Source organism: Procambarus clarkii, chromosome 40, assembly GCF_040958095.1.
Source record: "Procambarus clarkii isolate CNS0578487 chromosome 40, FALCON_Pclarkii_2.0, whole genome shotgun sequence".
NCBI lineage: Eukaryota > Metazoa > Arthropoda > Malacostraca > Decapoda > Cambaridae > Procambarus > Procambarus clarkii.
Window position 1 is genome coordinate 30,593,478 of NC_091189.1, and position 18,511 is coordinate 30,611,988.

General features: G+C 51.4%; 1 protein-coding gene across 3 annotated transcripts in view; it reads right to left on the reverse strand.

The window, feature by feature from the left end:
• The window catches only part of LOC123757992 (distal membrane-arm assembly complex protein 2), a 57,860-nt gene that overhangs the window by 30,267 nt on the left and 9,082 nt on the right, over nt 1-18,511 (reverse strand). For all 3 annotated transcript variants that reach the window (XM_069338937.1, XM_045742077.2, XM_045742076.2), the window contains 2 exons: nt 16,295-16,477; nt 15,848-16,018 (listed from right to left, as the gene is read on the reverse strand). In XM_069338937.1, coding sequence (XP_069195038.1) covers nt 15,848-16,018; nt 16,295-16,449 — 326 coding nt within the window. In that variant the 5' untranslated portion in view covers nt 16,450-16,477. The remainder of the gene's footprint in view (nt 1-15,847; nt 16,019-16,294; nt 16,478-18,511) is intronic.

An 18,511-nucleotide genomic window follows, 5' to 3' on the forward strand; every position in this document is an offset into this window, starting at 1 on the left:
TTCTCTGTTTGTTGTGGATGGTACGCCAGGCTTTTGGAGTTTATAAGTCTTTAGTCGTGTAGAGAATTCTATTGTGAACACAATGATACCAAATTGAAAAACCCTGGACGAGAATTGAGGTGACAAAGTTGAAGAGAGTATACACTTTTCAGAACTACCGCGCGCTCCCGTGAAACACTGGGACCAACTGGGCCTAGTTGAGGGCTGGCGGGCTGGGGCAGCCAAAGTGTTAATCAGACTTCAAAATAAATTTTTACATTAACAATTACATCTAACCTGCACACCTTATAATTATAATGTCAGTTAGTTAGACATTTTTTCATTACAATATTTATGTACAGTATTTACAATACATCATTATACTCTGATGGAAGGTTTTTACTAATACAGTACAACCTCGATTCAACGTACCCCGATTCAACGAATCTCAGGCTAGTTCGCACACTTTTCAGGCCGGATTTACTCACCCGGTTCGACGAACAATGGTTGGCCGAAGCGGGGGATATTCGGATTTGCTTACGATGTCCAGACAGAGTTCACAGACTGGTGGAAAACTTTCCCATTCTATCACAGATTACAATTAATAATTCTCTCATATGACAAGTTGTATCACACAAGTGGACCACACAAGTGGACCACACACAAGTGGTCCACACGCTTACGATTTTGGGACAGAGTTCAGAGTGGTGGAAAACTTTCTCATTCAATCACAGATTACAATTAATAATTCCTTCATAAGACAAGCTGGATCACACAAGTGGACCACACAAGTGAACCATATGAACCAAACACCAGCCAGAATGGTCCAACCAAACACCAGGCAGAGTGATCCACACAAGTGAACAACTGAGTTTCCATGATTTTCGTTCACTGATTTGGGGCACACGTATCTTTGTACATTAATTTAAAGGATGACGCGTGATTACCTAGCTACATGTGGTAAAATCTTCTTATAGACATTTTCTGTGATGAAACAAGATGAGTGAGTGTGGACAGATAAGAAAATACTGTACTATAAACCTCACTTTACAGTGAGGTTTCACTCACTTTCGTCTGTGTTGTCATAGTTCAGTCACCCATGACTTTTGAAAGTTTCATATTAATAAATAATTTCTAAAACCAGTGTTTTAATAGCTTTTTACTATCCTAATTAAACTAAACTAAATAAAACCGAAAATATACTGTAATATGATAGACATCTGCTCTTTGAGAAATTACTGTATGTTATTGGAACAACTCCAGCGCGAGTGGACGGGTCTAATCCCTGTACACACGGCACCATGCGTGTTTCATCCCTCCCTCCCTCCCTCCCTTGCTCCTTGCTCTCTCCATCCCTCCCTCCCTCCATCCCTCCCTCCTTCCCTCTCCTTCCCTCTCTCCATCCCTCCCTCTCTCCATCCCTCCCTCCCTCCCTCCATCTCTCCATCCCTCCCTCCCTCCGTCTCTCCATCCCTCCCTCCCTCCTTCCCTCTCTCCCTCCCTCCTTCCCTCTCTCCCTCCCTCTCTCCAGCCCTCCCTCCCTCTCCAGCCCTCCCTCCCTCCCTCTCCAGCCCTCTCTCCCTCCAGCCCTCTCTCCCTCCCTCCCTCTCTCCAGCCCTCCCTCGCTCTCTCCATCCCTCCCTCCCTCTCTACATCCCTCCCTCACTCTCTCCATCCCTCTCTCCCTCTCTCCATCCCTCGCTCTCCATCCCCCTCTCTCCCCATCCATCCCTCCATCTCTCCATCCCCCCCTCTCTCTCTCCATCCCCCCCTCCCTCCCTCCCTCCCTCCCTCCCTCCCTCCCTCTCTCTCTCCATCCATCCCCTTTCTCCCTCCATCCATCCAAAATTTAAGAAACAAATCAAGTTTAAAAAATCCAGCGTTGAATGTAATGAAACGCCATTTTCTGGGTGAGTCCCGGAGGCTCCCCGGAGCTATCCATGCTGAATGGATATGTATAACTTTCTGGCATCAGTCAATGCATGGAGTTCTTGCCTACCGGGGACCACGAGCCAGAACCTGGCCCCCTCTAGAGAGGCTCGAGGAGCAATGGCCTATAGAGACCCCCCTTATGATTGGGAGCATTCTATGTCTGCCATCGACCGGGACAGGCACCCAGAAAGGTAGGCGCCCCAAAACAAACCCCTATTCTGGTAAACTATTGCGACCGAAGACCGAACAGATGGATAGAACTCCCCAAACGAAAATTAGCCCTCATGACGTCATCATGTCGCCGCGCCGCCATCTGCGCAAACCCCCTCCTCCCCGGGAGGGGGAAGGGGGAAGCCCCAGACCCCACCGTCGGCGACCCAACCATTAGTTCTTAGGCTGGATGTCAAAAACGCGAAAAACACCACCGACTGGAGGGAGGGAGGGATGCCGGGGAGCCTCCGGGACCCAAACAGAAAATGGCGTTTCATTACATTCAACACTGGATTTCTGGGGGGAGCCTCGTCGGCTCCCCGAAGCTAACTACCCAAAGATAAGGAAAAACAGGGACTTACCCGGGCGGCGGTCCGTCCTCACTCCTCAACGCGAAGGCGAGACAACTGGCTGCAACCGTCGACCCAAAGCAACGCAGGCCCGACGAGGCCCAGGAACATTCACCAGGTAGCGAGCGGCCAGGACACTGTTCGATCTCCAAAAACCCCGGGCCCGAATGTCCACCCAAGACATATTGCCAAAGACAGCCGCCAAAGCAGCAAATTTACGAACGTCGTGGGCCCGGGGAAAAAATGCAGGCTGGCTACACTTAATAACCCTGCGGACAACCTGAGAGACCCGAGCCCGGGAACAGGGAAGAAGGGAAACCAGATCAACCCAGAGCGCATCCCCGGCAACAGAAGCCGTGGTGCGCAAATAACAGTGGAGAGCCGCAACCGGACACAACACATGATGCACCCCCGGCCTGACCAACCAAGCATCAACAACCCACGGCCCCCTCCGGAATGCAGCCGACTCATTCTTCGCCAGAAAAGAAGGAGATGGCTGCAAACGAACAAAACGACCACCAGGACCGAAAGAGCAGAAACCCTGGCGCCGGAGGAGAGCATGAAGCTCGCCAACCCGACCCCCCGAGGCTAATGCCAACAGGAAAAAGAGCCTTGGAAAAACAATCCCGAACGGAAGGGGCCACCACAAACCGGGGCAGAGAGAGAAACGAGAGCACCCGGTCCAAAGACCAAGACGGCTCAGGCGGCGCATGAGCAGGCCGGAGGTGAAACAACGCCCTGGATAACTTGCGAAACGGGGCGGAAGTAACATCAACCCCAAAAGCAAGCTGAAGCGGCTCTGCCAACGCCGCACGATACGAAGCGACAGTATTCGGCATAAGATGACGGTCCTGAAACAGCCAAGAGAGAAAGGACAGAACAACCCTATCAGAGATCGAAGAACACCGACGCAGTGATAGGAAAAACCGGAAGGACCGCCAGGAAACCTCATACTGCCGCTGAGACGAAGCACGCAGGTGGGAGACCAACAACGAAGCCACCTGCGCACCATACAACGAATGATAACCCCGAGTCAAAAACACCAGACGCGAAGACTCGAGGAGAAGATGGAACCAGCCTCGTACAGGGCCGGACCAATCTGCTGAAAGAGGCGGAGCCACGGGAAGACCCTCGGGTACGGACACCGAGCAAGCAGCGCCTGAAACCAAGGCTGGGCCAGCCACCAAGGGGCCAGAAGGACCACGCGACCCTGGTAAGTCTCCAAGCGAGTCAGGACCTGGAGCAACTGCGGAACTGGGGGAAAGAGGTACAGGTAATCCCACCTCGCCCAGTCCAGCCGGAAGGCGTCGACCCCAACGGCTTCGCAGTCGGGAAAAGGCGCCACATAAACTGGAAGACGCCTCGACCACGCCGACGCAAAGAGATCCACGTCCGGAGTCCCGAACATCCGGCACAGCCAACGGAAGGAGTCGGCATCGATCATCCACTCCGAGGACAGGGGACGGAACCGAGACAGGCCGTCCGCCAGGACGTTGGACACCGCCAGGACGTTGGACACCCCCCGGACATGAACCACCAGGAGAGCCAAACCCCGAGAACTCAGCAGACGAGTCACCCAAAGTAACCAGCCCCAAAGAGCCAAGGATCGCATCGAACCCCCTTGGTTCAAACAATGAACCACCAGGGTGCAGTCCAAATGGAGACGGATCGTCGATCCGCGAGCGACTCGAATCCTCCGGAGCGACATCCACACTGCCGCGAACTCCCGCACTGTGCTTTGAGCCCAACGGAAAGACGGAACCCACCGTCCCTGGCCGGCCTGGTGAGCACTGGTCACAAAACCCCAGCCAAGAGACGACGCGTCCGTGTACACATCGAGCGAGGGCACGGGAAGGCGCCAAGGCACCGAACCCTGAAAAACCCGAAGAGGAAGCCAGCGACGCAGCAACCGACGCAAAGCCCCCGGAGGTCAAACCCAACGATCGCGAGAGAGGCGGAAGGGCCGGCCCCGAAAGAACCAGAACAGCCGACGAAACCACACCCGTCCCGGCGGGTAGACCATCATGGCAAAGTTCAGGCTCCCGCACAAACTCTCGAGCAACCTCCTTGTGACCCGGGAACCCCTCAGAAATGGGCGTAGGCGGGACCGCAGGCGCAAGAGAGCTGCCGGAGGAAGAGACAAGGAAGCAGTCCGAGCGTCCCAAACCAGACCCAGCCAAGACCGAACCTGAGAGGGAACCAGGTGGGACTTCTTCCAGTTCACCAAGAACCCGAGCTAGGCGAGCTGGGAAAGAACCAAATCCCTGGCGAGCAGACACGGGGACCGGCTGGGAGCCCAAACCAGCCAGTCGTCGAGATAGGCCAGCACCCGAGCTGCGTGGTGCCAGATTCAACCCAAAGGGAAGACAACGAAAGCGGTAACCTTGACGCCCCACAACAAAACCGAGCCAGTCCCTGAACTCCGGATGAACCGGGACGTGCCAATACGCGTCCTTGAGAACCAGGGACACCATCCAAGCCCCCCTCTCCAAGAGAAGACGGACCTGGGACAGCGTAGTCATCCGAAAGGAGGGGGCACAACACCCACGGGTTCAGACGGGACACTTCCAGAATGAACCAGAGGTCCGCGCAGTCCCGTTTCGGAACCGGAAACAGGCGGGAAACCCACCTGAGGGACGACGTCGTTTCGACTACACCCAAGCGAACCCACTCCGAGATGACCTGACAGAGCGCAGGAGAAGAGGCCTGCCCCGCAAGCCCCGAACCCCCCAAAGGAGGAAGAGCCACCCAACGCCACCACAGGCCGCGTGAAATGACCCTAAAAGCCCATGAATCGTGGGACCAGGCATGGGTAAACCGGGCGAGCCGCGCCCCCCCCATCGCCCCGTCAATGGGGCGAACCTCGAAAGGGCCAACGCACCTTACGAGAACCAAGGTGGCGAACAGGACGGAGCCCACTCCATCCAGCAACAGCCAGAACCGAAGGCGCTGCCAGCCCCGAATCTGGCACCAAAGGCCTACCCCGACGAAAAGACCCCCGAGCCCTGGCACGACCCTTCCGGGAAGGCCCCCACGAGCCCCCCGGAGCAACAACAACTCCGACATAGGCCGACCCAAAATGCACCCAAAAGCATCTGAAACCCATGGCCTTGCAGGACCCGAGACAACAGAAAACGAACACAGCATGATGCAGAACACAGGCTCTAGAGAAGAGTGGGAAGTGGAGAAAATGCCACACAGAATCGCACCCAGGGAGGGGCCAATGCCCAAAGTCAACTCTTTCGCAGAGGGGGGAAAGGAAAACCCCACTCCTTGTAACAGTAAGCCCCGCTCGGAAGGTAGGAAAACCCAGGCGGGGTCCAACGGGACCCAAGCCCCCAAGTCAGCCCCTCCCCAACCCCGGGAACCACCACGTCGAGCCCCGAGGACGAGTTGTCCTCCAAAGTCCCGGCCCCACAAGAAAAAGCCGGGGTGGCTGATATAGCAGGAAGGGAGCAGGCCCACTGGTCAGACCCCTGAGCTTTGGCTGGAGGAACAGACTCGAATGCCTCCAACGTAACCCCGGATGGGGAAACCCTCAAAACTGCCTTAGTCTCAAACCTCGAAACCCTGCCCCGACCCCGAAGCCTTCAGATGCCTAGGAACCGGAAGCAGGGGGGGGGAGTGGGACTGAAGGAACCAAAGCATGGGAAGAACGAGGGGGCGTGGACCGAACCAAGGCCAACGCGACAAAAACCCCCCAATCCCGGGTCTTGAGAAGCAAAACGGGGTCGTCTCAGGGCATCCGGGGAAGCAACTAAACCAGCGCACTGCAATAACCTACCCAGCAATGCGCGAGCCGCCTGCACCAGAGGAATGTCATCAACAGACTGGGTGAATGGAGCCACAAACAAGCAACAAAACTTGCAGGACTCAGGGTCGAATGTGTCACCGACACAACAGGCAGCACGACGGAGTCAAAAACAAGGAGTGTCGCCCTGAGACAAGGGGACAGAGCAACCCTCAAACCTGCACAAAGCGAGGGGAGGGGGGGGAAACACAGGGATCTCGTCCATTGAACCCGAGTGTCCCCGCGGGGTTTTCTAGGGCCCTTAGACTGGGTCTGCTAAGGTTTATCCCAGGCAGGGTACTGCTAACCGGCACCCCAAAACTATCAAGCAAACTGCTAAAAGCTGAACTCATGAGACGTGTCCACTCATGAGGGCGAAGCAGGGGGTGCCACCACACAAATGACCTTAATATAAGGGGGAGAGGAGAAAACAAGGCAGACCCCCCCCCCCCCCCACCAGACAAAAAGAAAATAAAAATCTCGCAAGAAGAAGAACAGAGCCGGCAGCTGTTATAGGTGAAAACTACCTACGCAATACCCGGCGCTCCACCATTGCAATAACTACCACTTACCCCAAGGCAAACAAGGGAGGAAAACCCCCACACACTCGGGGCGGCCAAACGCCAAGTAGCGAAAGGCCAACAGAGGTAGACCCAAGGTGACTTGTGGAAGGCAACCCCAAGCCCCAAGGGTGGTACTTACAGGGCACTCAGGGAAGGTAACCCTAAGCACATGCAGCCCGAGTACCTGAGAATAATACTCCCAGCTTGCACGACCAACGGAAAAGCAGCACTGAAAACAATGACAGTACTGAAGAAGACTGGAGCTGGAGCCACACGACTGTGCACGATCCCATCAGCCAAGGAACTGAGGTGTGGATCGCCAGCGCGAAGGTTTGGGGCTCCCCCTTTCCCTCCTGGGGACGGGGGGAGCTGCGCAGACATGTGGCGCGGCTCGTGTGACATCATGCTTGTTTGCTCGTTTTTCTTTTGGGGAGTTCTGGCCACTCGTTGGCGATTTTTGTTGTTTTAACCAGAATAGGGATTTGTTTTGTGGCGCTTACCTTTCTGGGTGCCTGTCCCGGTCGATGGCAGATATAGAATGCTCCAAATCACATGTGCATTTCTATGGGCCATTGTTCCTCGTGCCTCTGTGAGGGGGCCAGGTTCTGGCTCATGGTCCCTGGTAGGCCTAGAACGCCACCCACATTGACTGATGCAAAATAGTTAGGATATCCATATCAGCCTGGATAGCTCTGGGGAGCCGTAGGGGCTCCCTCCAGGAAACAGCGTTGAATGTAATGAAACACCATTTTCAAATTCAAAATTCAAAATTCAAATGTTTATTCAGGTAAAGTACATACATACAAGGTGTGATACAAACATTGATGAATTTATATAAGAGCTAGCTCTATTTTCTTGGTAGGTAGAGCCCATGGAGGCTCACTGGAGCTAATGGACTGATATTAGCTAATATTAGTAAGGGGCTTCAGTCATATGGAGTTATCATGCCTACCTGGGGACCACTAGCCAGAACATGGTCCCCTCAGAGAGGAGTAGGGAGCAATGGCCTATGAAACTCTCATGTATGTAAATAATCATGTCTGCCATCGACTGGGATTCAGCATCCAAATAGGTAAGCGCTTGAAAACAGACTCCTGCTGGTAGAAAAATTGCAACCCGAGACCGAACAGAGGCTAGAAACTTCCCCAAAGAAAAACAAGCTAACAAGCAACATGTCATCATACCACACGCTGCTCATTTGCACTGAAACACCCCCTTCCCCCCACCCCCGTCAGGAGGAGAGGGAGGACCCAGCCCATGGAGCTGGCAGTCAGACCGTCAGTTTGGAGGCTTATAAAAAATGGAAACAAAACCCACTGACCTTGCCAGGTAGCTTTTGGGGCTCTACCCAGAAAATGCTGTTACATTATATTCAACGCTGGTTTTCTGTGGGAGAGTCTAGTCGGATCCCTGGAGCTAACTACCCAATGAGCAGAAAAATAGGGACTTACCTGGGAGGCAGCTGCACCACACAACTCAATGTAGACGAGACAACTGTCTGCAACCACCGAGATAAGGCAACACAAGACCGCTGAGGGCCCAGCACATTAACAAGATATCAGGCAGGCAAAACCCTGTTTGATCTCCAAAATCCCCGTGCCTGAATGTCAGCCCAAGACATATTACCAAACACAGCAGCCAAAGCTGCGAACTTATGAACATCATGAGCGCGAGGGTAGATCACAGGCTGGCTAGACTTGATAACCCTGTGGACAACCTGAGAGACCCGAGCCCTAGAACTGGAAATAAGAGAAACCAGGTCAACCCATAGAATGTCCCCGGACACAGAAACCGAGGTGCCCAGATAACAATGTAAAGCCGCAACTGGACACAAAACATGATGCACCCCTGACCTGACCAACCAAGCATCAATAACCCACAGACCCCTCTGGAAGCCTGCTGTCTCGTTCTTCCCCAGAAAAGGAGACAGCTCCAAATGAACAAAACATCCACCAGGACCAAAAGAGCAAAAGCCTCTGCACCGGAAGAGAGCATGAAGCTCCCCAACCCGACCCCCAGAAGTCAAAGCCAACAAGAAAAAAGCTTTCTGGACACAGTCTTGGACCGAAGGGGCCATCACAAAGCAAGGGAAAGACAGAAAGGAGAGCACCCAGTCCAAAGACTAGGATGGCTCGGGCGGTGCATGAGCAGGCTGGAGGTGGAAAAAGGTACAAGAAAGCTTGCGAAATGGAGCCAAAGTGACATTCACCCAGAATACAAGCTGGAGCGGCTCCACTAACTCTTCACGATACGAGGCGACAGTATTTGGCATAAGATGCTTGTCCTGAAAGAGCCTAGAGAGAAAAGTCAATACAGCATGATCCGAGATTGAAGACAACCTACGCAGGGAAAGGAAATGGCAAGACCACCAAGAGACTTCATACTGCCGCCGAGAAAAAGATCGCAGATGGGACACCATTAGAGAAGTCACCCAGTCATCATACAAATGGTGATATACCCGCGTCAGAAACTCCAGATACGAAATGCGGAAGAGTAGAGCGAACCAGCAAAGTACCTCACTGGCCTGATCTGCATAAGAAGCGGAAAACGCACCGGGTTTGGACACCGAGCAAGCAGTGCCTGAAACCAAGGCTTGGCCGGCCACCATGGGGCCAGAAGTAGAACCCTCCCCCGACAGGACTCAAGCTGAGCAAGAACCCGAAGCAACAGCTAAATTGGTGGGGAAGAGGTACAGGTAATCCAACCACGACTAGTCCTGCCGAAAAGCATCTACTGCGACGGCCTCACAGTCGGGGAAGGGTGCCACATAGACGGGGAGACACCTCAACCACCCTGACGCAAAAAAGCCCACCTCCGGGGGCATGAGCGTCCGGCAGAGCCAACTGAACAAGTGAACCTTGACAGGCCATCTGCCAGGATGTTGGATAAACTTCTGATATGAACCGCACGGAGAGCGAAACACAAAACTCAGCAGAAGAGCCACTTGAAGCAACCAGCCCCAAAGAGCCACTGACTGCAGAGACTCCTCCCCTCGGTTCAGACAATGAACCACCAGAGCGCAGTCCGAATGGAGCCGGATCATAGAGCACTGAGCGAGCTGAATCCAACGCAGTGTAAGCCACACGAGCAAATTCCCACACCGTACTGTGAGCCCACCGAAGGACAGAGACCACCGCCCCTGGCCAGCTTGGTGAACACTGATTACAAAACCCCAGCCAAGAGAGAAGGCATCAGTGAACACATTGAGGCAGGGCTCCGGAAGGCACCAAGGAATCGAATCCCCGAAAAGCACAAAGAAGAAGCCAGCGACGCAGCAGCCAACACAAGGCTCCTGAAAGCTGAACCCAGCGATCCCAAGAACAGCGGAATGGACAGCCCCGAAGGAACCAGAACAGACGCCGTAATCAAACCCAACCCAGCGGGTAAACGATCACAGCGAAGTTCAGACTTCCACAAAGCTGTTCGAGCAACCACCGAGTGACCTGGGACTCCTTCAGAAACAGATGATGGCGAGACTGCAGTCACAGCAATGTTGCCTGAGGGAGAGACAAGAACGCTGTTCAGGAATCCCAGACAAGGCCCAGCTAAGTCCCAACCTGAGACAGAACCAGATGAAACTTTCTCCAGTTCATCAGGAACCAGAACCTGGCAAGCTAGGAAAGAAACAAACCCCTGGCAAGCAAACACATAGACTGGCTGAGAGCCCAGACCAATCAGTCGTCAAGGTAGGCAGTAACCCGAACACCTAGAAGATGCAGACGGGCCACCACAATACGGGTAAGACGCGTGAAAATGTGAGGTGCCAGATTCAGCTCAAAAGGATGGCAACAAAAGCAGTAAGCCTGACGCCCTAACACAAAATTTGGCCCAACCCTTTCGGGAAGCACGAGAACACACGCACCCCAGACAACCAACATATCCGAAAGAGGGCGGCAACTAGCTGAAGCCGCTTAGAGAAACTGAGACACAACCAAGTCCGCAAACAACTGAGGACAAAACAGAGATGAAATTCTAAGAGCCAGGGCGTAAGCAGAATCTACAGAGAGTGAAAACAGCCTACTAACACGCGAGGCAAGAAGCATAAAACAAGGACACAGCCTCCCGGAGGAGAGGCACGAACAGCTTAAGCAACGCCGCAGACGCCCAGGCCACTGAAGTTAATGTGGCAGATGACGACCCGGCAGGCAACGCCTCTACATTCTCCACAAGCCAGTCTGATAACAGCTCGAGAAGGGAAAAGAAGCGAAGGACCGAGACCAAAAGCCCGCAAGTCCAAAGATCTTCCACAGCCAAAGCAGCCGAAAGGGAAGGGACCTGGACATGCAACTGGAGCAAACCAACCTCATGAGGAAGCACAGAAGAGTTCAAGCACGCATTTAGATGCTCAAATGCACCCATGAGGTACACTTGCAACACCATAGTGGGCTCCCACCACTCAAACGTGCAGGAACAAGAAAACGTATGCCATGCCACTAACGAAAACAAAGGTATACAGTAAAGGGCTCCCGAACCTCCACAGAGGACATTCGAGAGGTAGAAAACCTCAGGAAGGACACAACCGTGGAACCCAAGGGAACCCGGAAACAAACTCGGCGGGGAGCCGACCCCATGTCAAATTCGTATAAGGAAGGGGGGTACGAAAACCCCGAACCTTGCAACAGCAGACCCCGCCCAAATCCCAGGCAGGATCAAAACCCCTGAGCTGCCCCTCTCATCCCCAGCTAAACCCTGCTCCGATACCCAATCACCTAATAGGAACCCCGGCAGTCTCCCAACGGGCAAAAGAAAACTAAAAGTAGGAAAGGAACCCCGAGGAAGTCCCACAACTCGGAGACCAGAGTCACGGCCGCCGCAATCATGCAAACTGGGCAGCAAAGTGCCCCCAACCAGCAATAACCACTCTCTACCCAGGGCCAAACTAAAGTACCAAGACTTAAGCTAACCCCAAGGGCGAGGCTGAAAGCCAAGTAGGTGCTACCTCTATGGCAATGGGGACCCAAAGGACCCAGAGAAGAGGACTCTGAACCCCAAGGGGTGAACTCACAGGGCACTAAGGGAAGGGCCCTGTGAGTTCCCTAAGCTCATGCAGCCCTTGGTACAAACTTCTGGCCACTGCCAATGCACAGCAGGGAACACCAACAGGGTGAAGCCAATTAGGCAATTGAGACCAGAGCAGACTTCCACCCCGTATAGCTTCAGTCGACAAACTGACGGTGCCTGAAGTGCCTACCTTTCTGGGTACTCAACCCCGGTCAATGGCAGACATGAATACTTTCATACATGAGTTTTGATCCCTTTGCCTCTCTGAGGGGGGGACCATGTTCTGGCTAGTGGTCCCCGGTAGGCATGACAACTCCATATTACTGAAATCCCGTACTAATATTAGCTAATATCAATCCAATAGCTCCAGGGAGCCGACAGGGTTTCCCCACAGAAAAGAAACTTGAAAAGATAAAGACATCTGCAACATGACCAGTACCTGAACTAAGATGACTAAGCTACAGGGGCTAAGTTAGAGGACCAAAATATAATAATGCTAGAAAAGAAAATAAACAAAAATAAATATGATCAAATGATCATATGATCTAGACCTTGTCCAAATATTTTTCCGATTCTTTGCACATAAAATAGCAAAAAAAACTCAAGCAGACATGCAGTAGCCTGCAACTGATTACACAATGCTCAACCCAAAGTTATTATTGGGAAGCAGAGGCCACTTGTAGCAAGTACCAAGTATCGAATGAGTCATGCCTTAGTATTCCAAACCAACCAGGAAAGGGATTCCACTACATAGACTTTGGGTTCCAATATAATACACACAATATTTCTACTTACAGTACATAATTGTGTTGCTGTAGTTGTTTTTTTACTTCACTGTCATCATGTCAATACTGTATTGACAAGAGGGCTAATTATGACCAGATGTTCCTTAAAACTTACTGCTAATATTGTACAATAAAACATTGGGAATTATTACCTTATTTTCCCGTAATATAATACAAAGTTATTTTGTGGAAAAAAAAATAGAGTTGAATATAATGAAACGCCATTTTCTGGGTGAGACCCAGAGGCTCTCCTGCACTATACCGGGTTGATTTGTATATATTAGACTGTGGTAACAGTCAATCGATAGAATTTTTGGCCTACTGGGGACCACGAGCCAGAACCTGGCCCCCCTCAGAGAGGCACGAGGAACAATGGCCTATAGACACCCCTATTTAGTTGGAAGCAGTTTATGTCTGCCATCTACCAGGTCAGGCATCCAGAAAGGTAGGAATCCCAAAAACTAGAGCTGGTTAAAAATTGCAAACTGAACGAGCAGACAGAACTCCCCAATCAGAAAACAAGCAAACAAGCATGCTTGCACACCACAACCACCACACCATTGTCTGCGCAGCTCCCCCTTCCCCTGGAAGGGGAAGCGGGAACCCCAAACCTCCCGCACTGGCTACCCAACCCGTTTAAAAGCTGAATATCAAAAACGCGAAAAAAACGCCTACCAGAGGGAGGGAGGGAGGGATGCCGGGGGGGGGGGGGGGGGGGGGCTCCGGGTCTCACCCAGAAAATGGCATTTCATTCCATTCAAAGCAGGTTTTCTGTGGAGAGCCCCTTCAGCTTCCCAAAAGCTACATAACCAAAGATAAAGGAAAAGAGGGACTTACCCGGGAGGCGCCCGCCACTCGCTCCTCAATGTGAAGTCGAGACAACTGGCTGCAACCTGCAACCCAAGGCTACACAACCCCGAGAAGGGCCAGGAACATTAATGAAAAACAGCGTGGCCAGGACCCTGTTCGACCTCCAAAATCCCCATGCCCGAATGTCAGCGCAAGACATGTTACCAAAAACAGCAGCCAAAGCCGCGAACTTGTGAACGTCGTGGGCACGGGGATAGACAACATGTTGGATGGACCGAATAATCCTGAAGACAACCTGGGAGACCTGCGCCCTGGAACAGGGAAGAAGGGAAACCCGGTCAACCCAAAGCACGTCCCCTTCCACAGAGGCTGTGGCAGGCAAGTAATGGTGAAGAGCTGCAACCGGACACAAACCATGATACACCCCAGGCCTAAGAAGGAGATGGCTGCAAACGGACAAAATGACCACCAGGACCAAAAGAGCAGACACCCCTGCGCTGGAGGAGAGCATGAAGCTGAGAGATGTCTCATATCCGAATACATCGAGTGAAGGCTCAGGTAGGCACCACAGCACTAAACCCCAAAAAGCCTAAATAAACAGCTGGCGATGCAGCAGCCGATGCAAGGCCCCCGGGGTCTGAACCCAGCGATCGCGAGAGTGGCAGAAGGGACGTCCCCGAAGAAACCAGAACAGCCAGATCCGATCACTCCTGCACAGCTGCTCGAACAACTGACGAATGACCTGGGTGCCATCCAAAAACAGCCGAAGGCAGGACTGCAGCCGCAGCAATGCTGCTGGAGGGAGAAACAAGGAAGCAGTCCGAGAGTTCCACACAAGACTCAGCCAAGTCCAAATTTAAGAGGGAACCAAATGGGACTTCCTCCAGTTCACCAAGAACCCGAACCCGGTGAGCTGGGAAAGAACCAAATCCCTGGCGAGCAGATACACAGACCAGCTGGAAGCCCAGACCAGTCAGTCATCGAGGTAAGCCAGAACCTGAACACTTAACAGAAGCAAACGGGTCACCACGACCCGGATAAGGCATGTAAAAATGCGATAGGCGCTAGATTTAAGCCGAATGGAAGGCAATGAAAGCTGTAACCCTGCCGCTCAAAACAAAACCGAGCCAGTCCCTGAACCCCGGATGAATCAGGACATGCCAATATTCGTCCCAGAGGTCCAGGGACACCATCCAAGTGCCCGGCTCCAAAAGTAGCTGGACCTAGGACAGAGCAGTCGTCTGAAAGGAGGGGGAAAAGACCCAGGGATTCAGATGGGACAGGTCCAGAATGAACCGCAGATCTGCACAGTCCCGTTTGAGAACTAGAAACAGGCAGGACACCCACCTGAGGGATGCCATCGTTTCGACCACGCCCAAGCATACCCACTCCAGAATGACTCGTCCACATCCTCCTCGAGCCAGTCGGAAGACAGCTCCAAGACGGAAAAGAAACACAAAACCAAAGTCAAATGCCCATGGGTGTGCAAATCCTCAGCCACCATGGACACTGAAAGGGAAGGAACCTGCACGCAAAGCTGTACCTGGCCGACATCGCGAGGAAGCATGGGCGAACAAGCACGCATTGAGGTGCTCCAACTCAGAGCCGCCCCCCCCCCCCCCCTGAACGACCATAGTCAACTTTCGCCACTCAAGTGTGCGGGTCTGACAGAACGCGTGCCATGCCCCTAACGAAAAGAAAGGGCAGTCTGCCAGCCAGGAAGACTTCAGCACCTCGTAACGTACCCAGTAAGGAAAAGAGAAGCCAAACTCAAAAGAAGAAGGATCCATTATCGAGGCTTAATCCAGGTCTCGCAGGAGGCAAGCTGCAATGGTCTCCCTCACCTCCCTATGTGGGATGCTGGAAGCCAAAAACCTCTGGAAAGAGGGAACCGAAGAAACTAAGGGAACCTAGAACCGAACCCGGGGAGGAGCCGAACTCATATCAAATTTGCACAGGGAGAGGGGATAGGAAAACCCCTACCCCAGTAACAACAAACCTTGCACCATGGGTAACAACACCCAAGAGGATTCAAACGGGGCCCAAGCCCCCCCAAGTTAACTCCTCCCCAGCCCGATGGCAGACATGGAATGCGTCCAAATACATGAGGGTTTCCATGGGTCACTGCTCCTCGTACCTCTTTGAGGGGGGCCAGGGTCTCGCTCGTGGTCCCCGGTAGCTAAGAACTCCGAGCGACTGATGCCACAGTCTAATACATACATATCAGTCCGGTAAGTCTGGGGAGCCATAGGGGCTCCCCACAGAAAAGTAAAATATCATAGATAATGCCTATTTTTTTGTAATTTTGCAGGTTAAGCATTGTAGTGAAAGAGGTAAGAGTTGTCATGGCATTAGGCATGTAAAAGAATGCACCTACACATCCACACAATGAAATACGCCCATGCAAAAAAATGCAGAATTGCTTACCTCTGATCTATTACTTTATAATTATGTTTCTGAGTTTTGAACCAATTTTTAATTGCTGATGGACGAAGATCAATGCCTTTTTGCAATGCACGCACTACATCAGGACTGATGCCTTTTTTGGGCATAAAATGATGAAACACGCCCTGCCACTCATCCTTGTGGATTATTTCTCTGCAACATATTATTAACAGTATATATCAACATAGTACAGTATGTCAATCATTATGGTATTAAGATGTCTAAGAAAAAACTAGCTCTTGTGACAGGGTATCACTTAATAATTTATAAATGGAAGTTATACAAATGTTTCACACAGGTTCAAAACATTGTTGTTGTTGTTGTTCAAAACTGTTCAGCTAAAGCAAAAAACTGAACTTTATAGTCAAGTAAGGACATCTAATGATTGATATGCAGTACAATACATTGTGTTCTGGTGATATTCAGTACCTTTCTTCTGGTGCATTCCATGATTCTCTTCTTTTCTTGTCTGGACTGTACCATATTTTTTTGTCTGTATTCACTGTTAAAGATGTCCAAATATTTCTAGAGTTGAGCCAACCAATTGTCTTGAGAATTTGCCCTTGCTTAAATTGGCACATCATCACCCCAATTGTATGTTGAGTAAACACTCTGAAACATAGTTCATGACATTATTTAGAAAGATAAATTGCATTTTGTAACTACCTTATCTGGAAAACAATTTTGTGCATTAAGGTAAATATATACTGTACTCAGCTTGTGGGTGATCAAAAACGTGCATCCTGTCCACCAGCAAATGGGTCATTCCATGTGAATTCACCAAAGGCCTCACACTCAACCCTTTCTAAATCTAATGAAATTTTGTAATAAAGGTAGCCCTAGGACCCCAAATGAAAATGTGCAAAATATTAGAGCTCAATCTGCTTTGGTTCTTAAATAATAGGTCCATGTTCAATGGGCTCTCATCCCGTTAATGCGTACATATCGTAAACAGGGCCAACTTTGACCCTTTATCAAATCACGTCTAGTGCCCAGAGAGGTGTGAAATTTGGCATACCAGGACAACTAGTCCTACCCTACGATGTTTGGGGTAGCCATTCAGCTACCAATCCATGCTAAAATCACTGCCAAATTTTTGTCGTGAGAAATTTGGACCCCAATTTGGAGACTACTTACTCATTAACAAAAGATCTAAATGCCATGATCTTTTGCAACGATGTATAACAAGCACAATATTATGCAGTGATGCAATAGCAACTCTATTGTATCCATATGTCCAGAGGTGGCCCACATGAAAGTTGGCCAAAAACAAATTTTGTGCAAAACTAGCCAACTTTCAAGGCAAAATATCTCAATATGTATCATTCCCAATTAGGTTTTGAATGACACCATTGGATAGAGCAGATTTTTCTGTACAAGAGTAACTTTTATTTAGGTTGGGATCTGAATTCCTAGTTCAGCCAGAGGACTCTGAAAATTACATACCTTGGTGCAATATCGAAAAATTCCAATTATCATTCTCCATCTTCTTAGTGCACTGATCATGACTTTTTTTCTTTCCATTCTTACCGGAACACATTCGACTAAATTCTTCACCCTCAAAAAACTGTACTACCCTTTTCTTCACTTCCTCAGGAACTGACTTGCCCTGCATTTTCTTAGGAATTGTTAGTATTCCCTGTTCTTTTTTCAGCTTCCTAGCTTTGCAAACCATGTATTCTGAAACTTTGAATTGTTGATGCAGCAAACGACACAAAGCCCCCAGAGGCTGAACCCAACGGTCACGAGAGAGGCAGAAGGGATGTCCCCTTAGGAACCAGAACAGCCAACGAAGCCACACCTGACCCGGCGGGTAGACCATCGTTGCAAAGTTCAGGCTCTTGCACAAACTCTCGAGCAACCGCCGTGTGACCCGGGAACCCCTCAGAAACAGACGAAGGCAGGACCACAGGTGAAGCAGAGCCACTGGAGGCAGAGACAAAGAAGCAGTGCGAGCGTCCCAAACCAGACCCAGCCAAGACCGAACCTGAGAGGGAACCAGATGGAACTTCCTCCAGTTCACCAAGAACAATAACCCGGCGAGCTGGGAAAGAACCAAATCCCTGGTGAGCAGACACGCGGACTGGCTGGGAGCCCAAACCAGCCAGTCGTCGAAGTAGGCCAGAACCCGAACACCTAACAAACTCAGGCGGGACACCACGACCCGAGTAAGGTGTGTGAAAACGAGAGGCCATATTAAACCTAAAGGGAAGACAACGAAAGTAGTAAACTTGACACCCCACAACAAAACCGAGCCAGTCCTTGAACCTCGGATGAACCGGGATGTGCCAATACGCAACCTTGAGGTCCAGGGACACCATCCAAGAGCCCGGCTCCAACAGAAGACTGACCTGGGATAGAGTAGTCATCCGGAAGGAGGGGCAATAAACCCACGGGTTCAGATGGGACAAGTCCAGAATGAACCAGAGGACAGTCTGCCAACCAGGATGACTCCGGAACTTCATAACGAACCCAGTACGAACTAGAAGAGCCGTACACGAAGGAACGTGGATCCATCACGAAGGCATAATCTGAGTCATGCAGGAGGTAAGCCGCCAAGGCTTCCCACACCTCAGAAGACGAGACCCGGGAAGCCGGAAACCTCTGGAAAGATGGAACTGAAGAACCTGCGGGATCACAGAACCG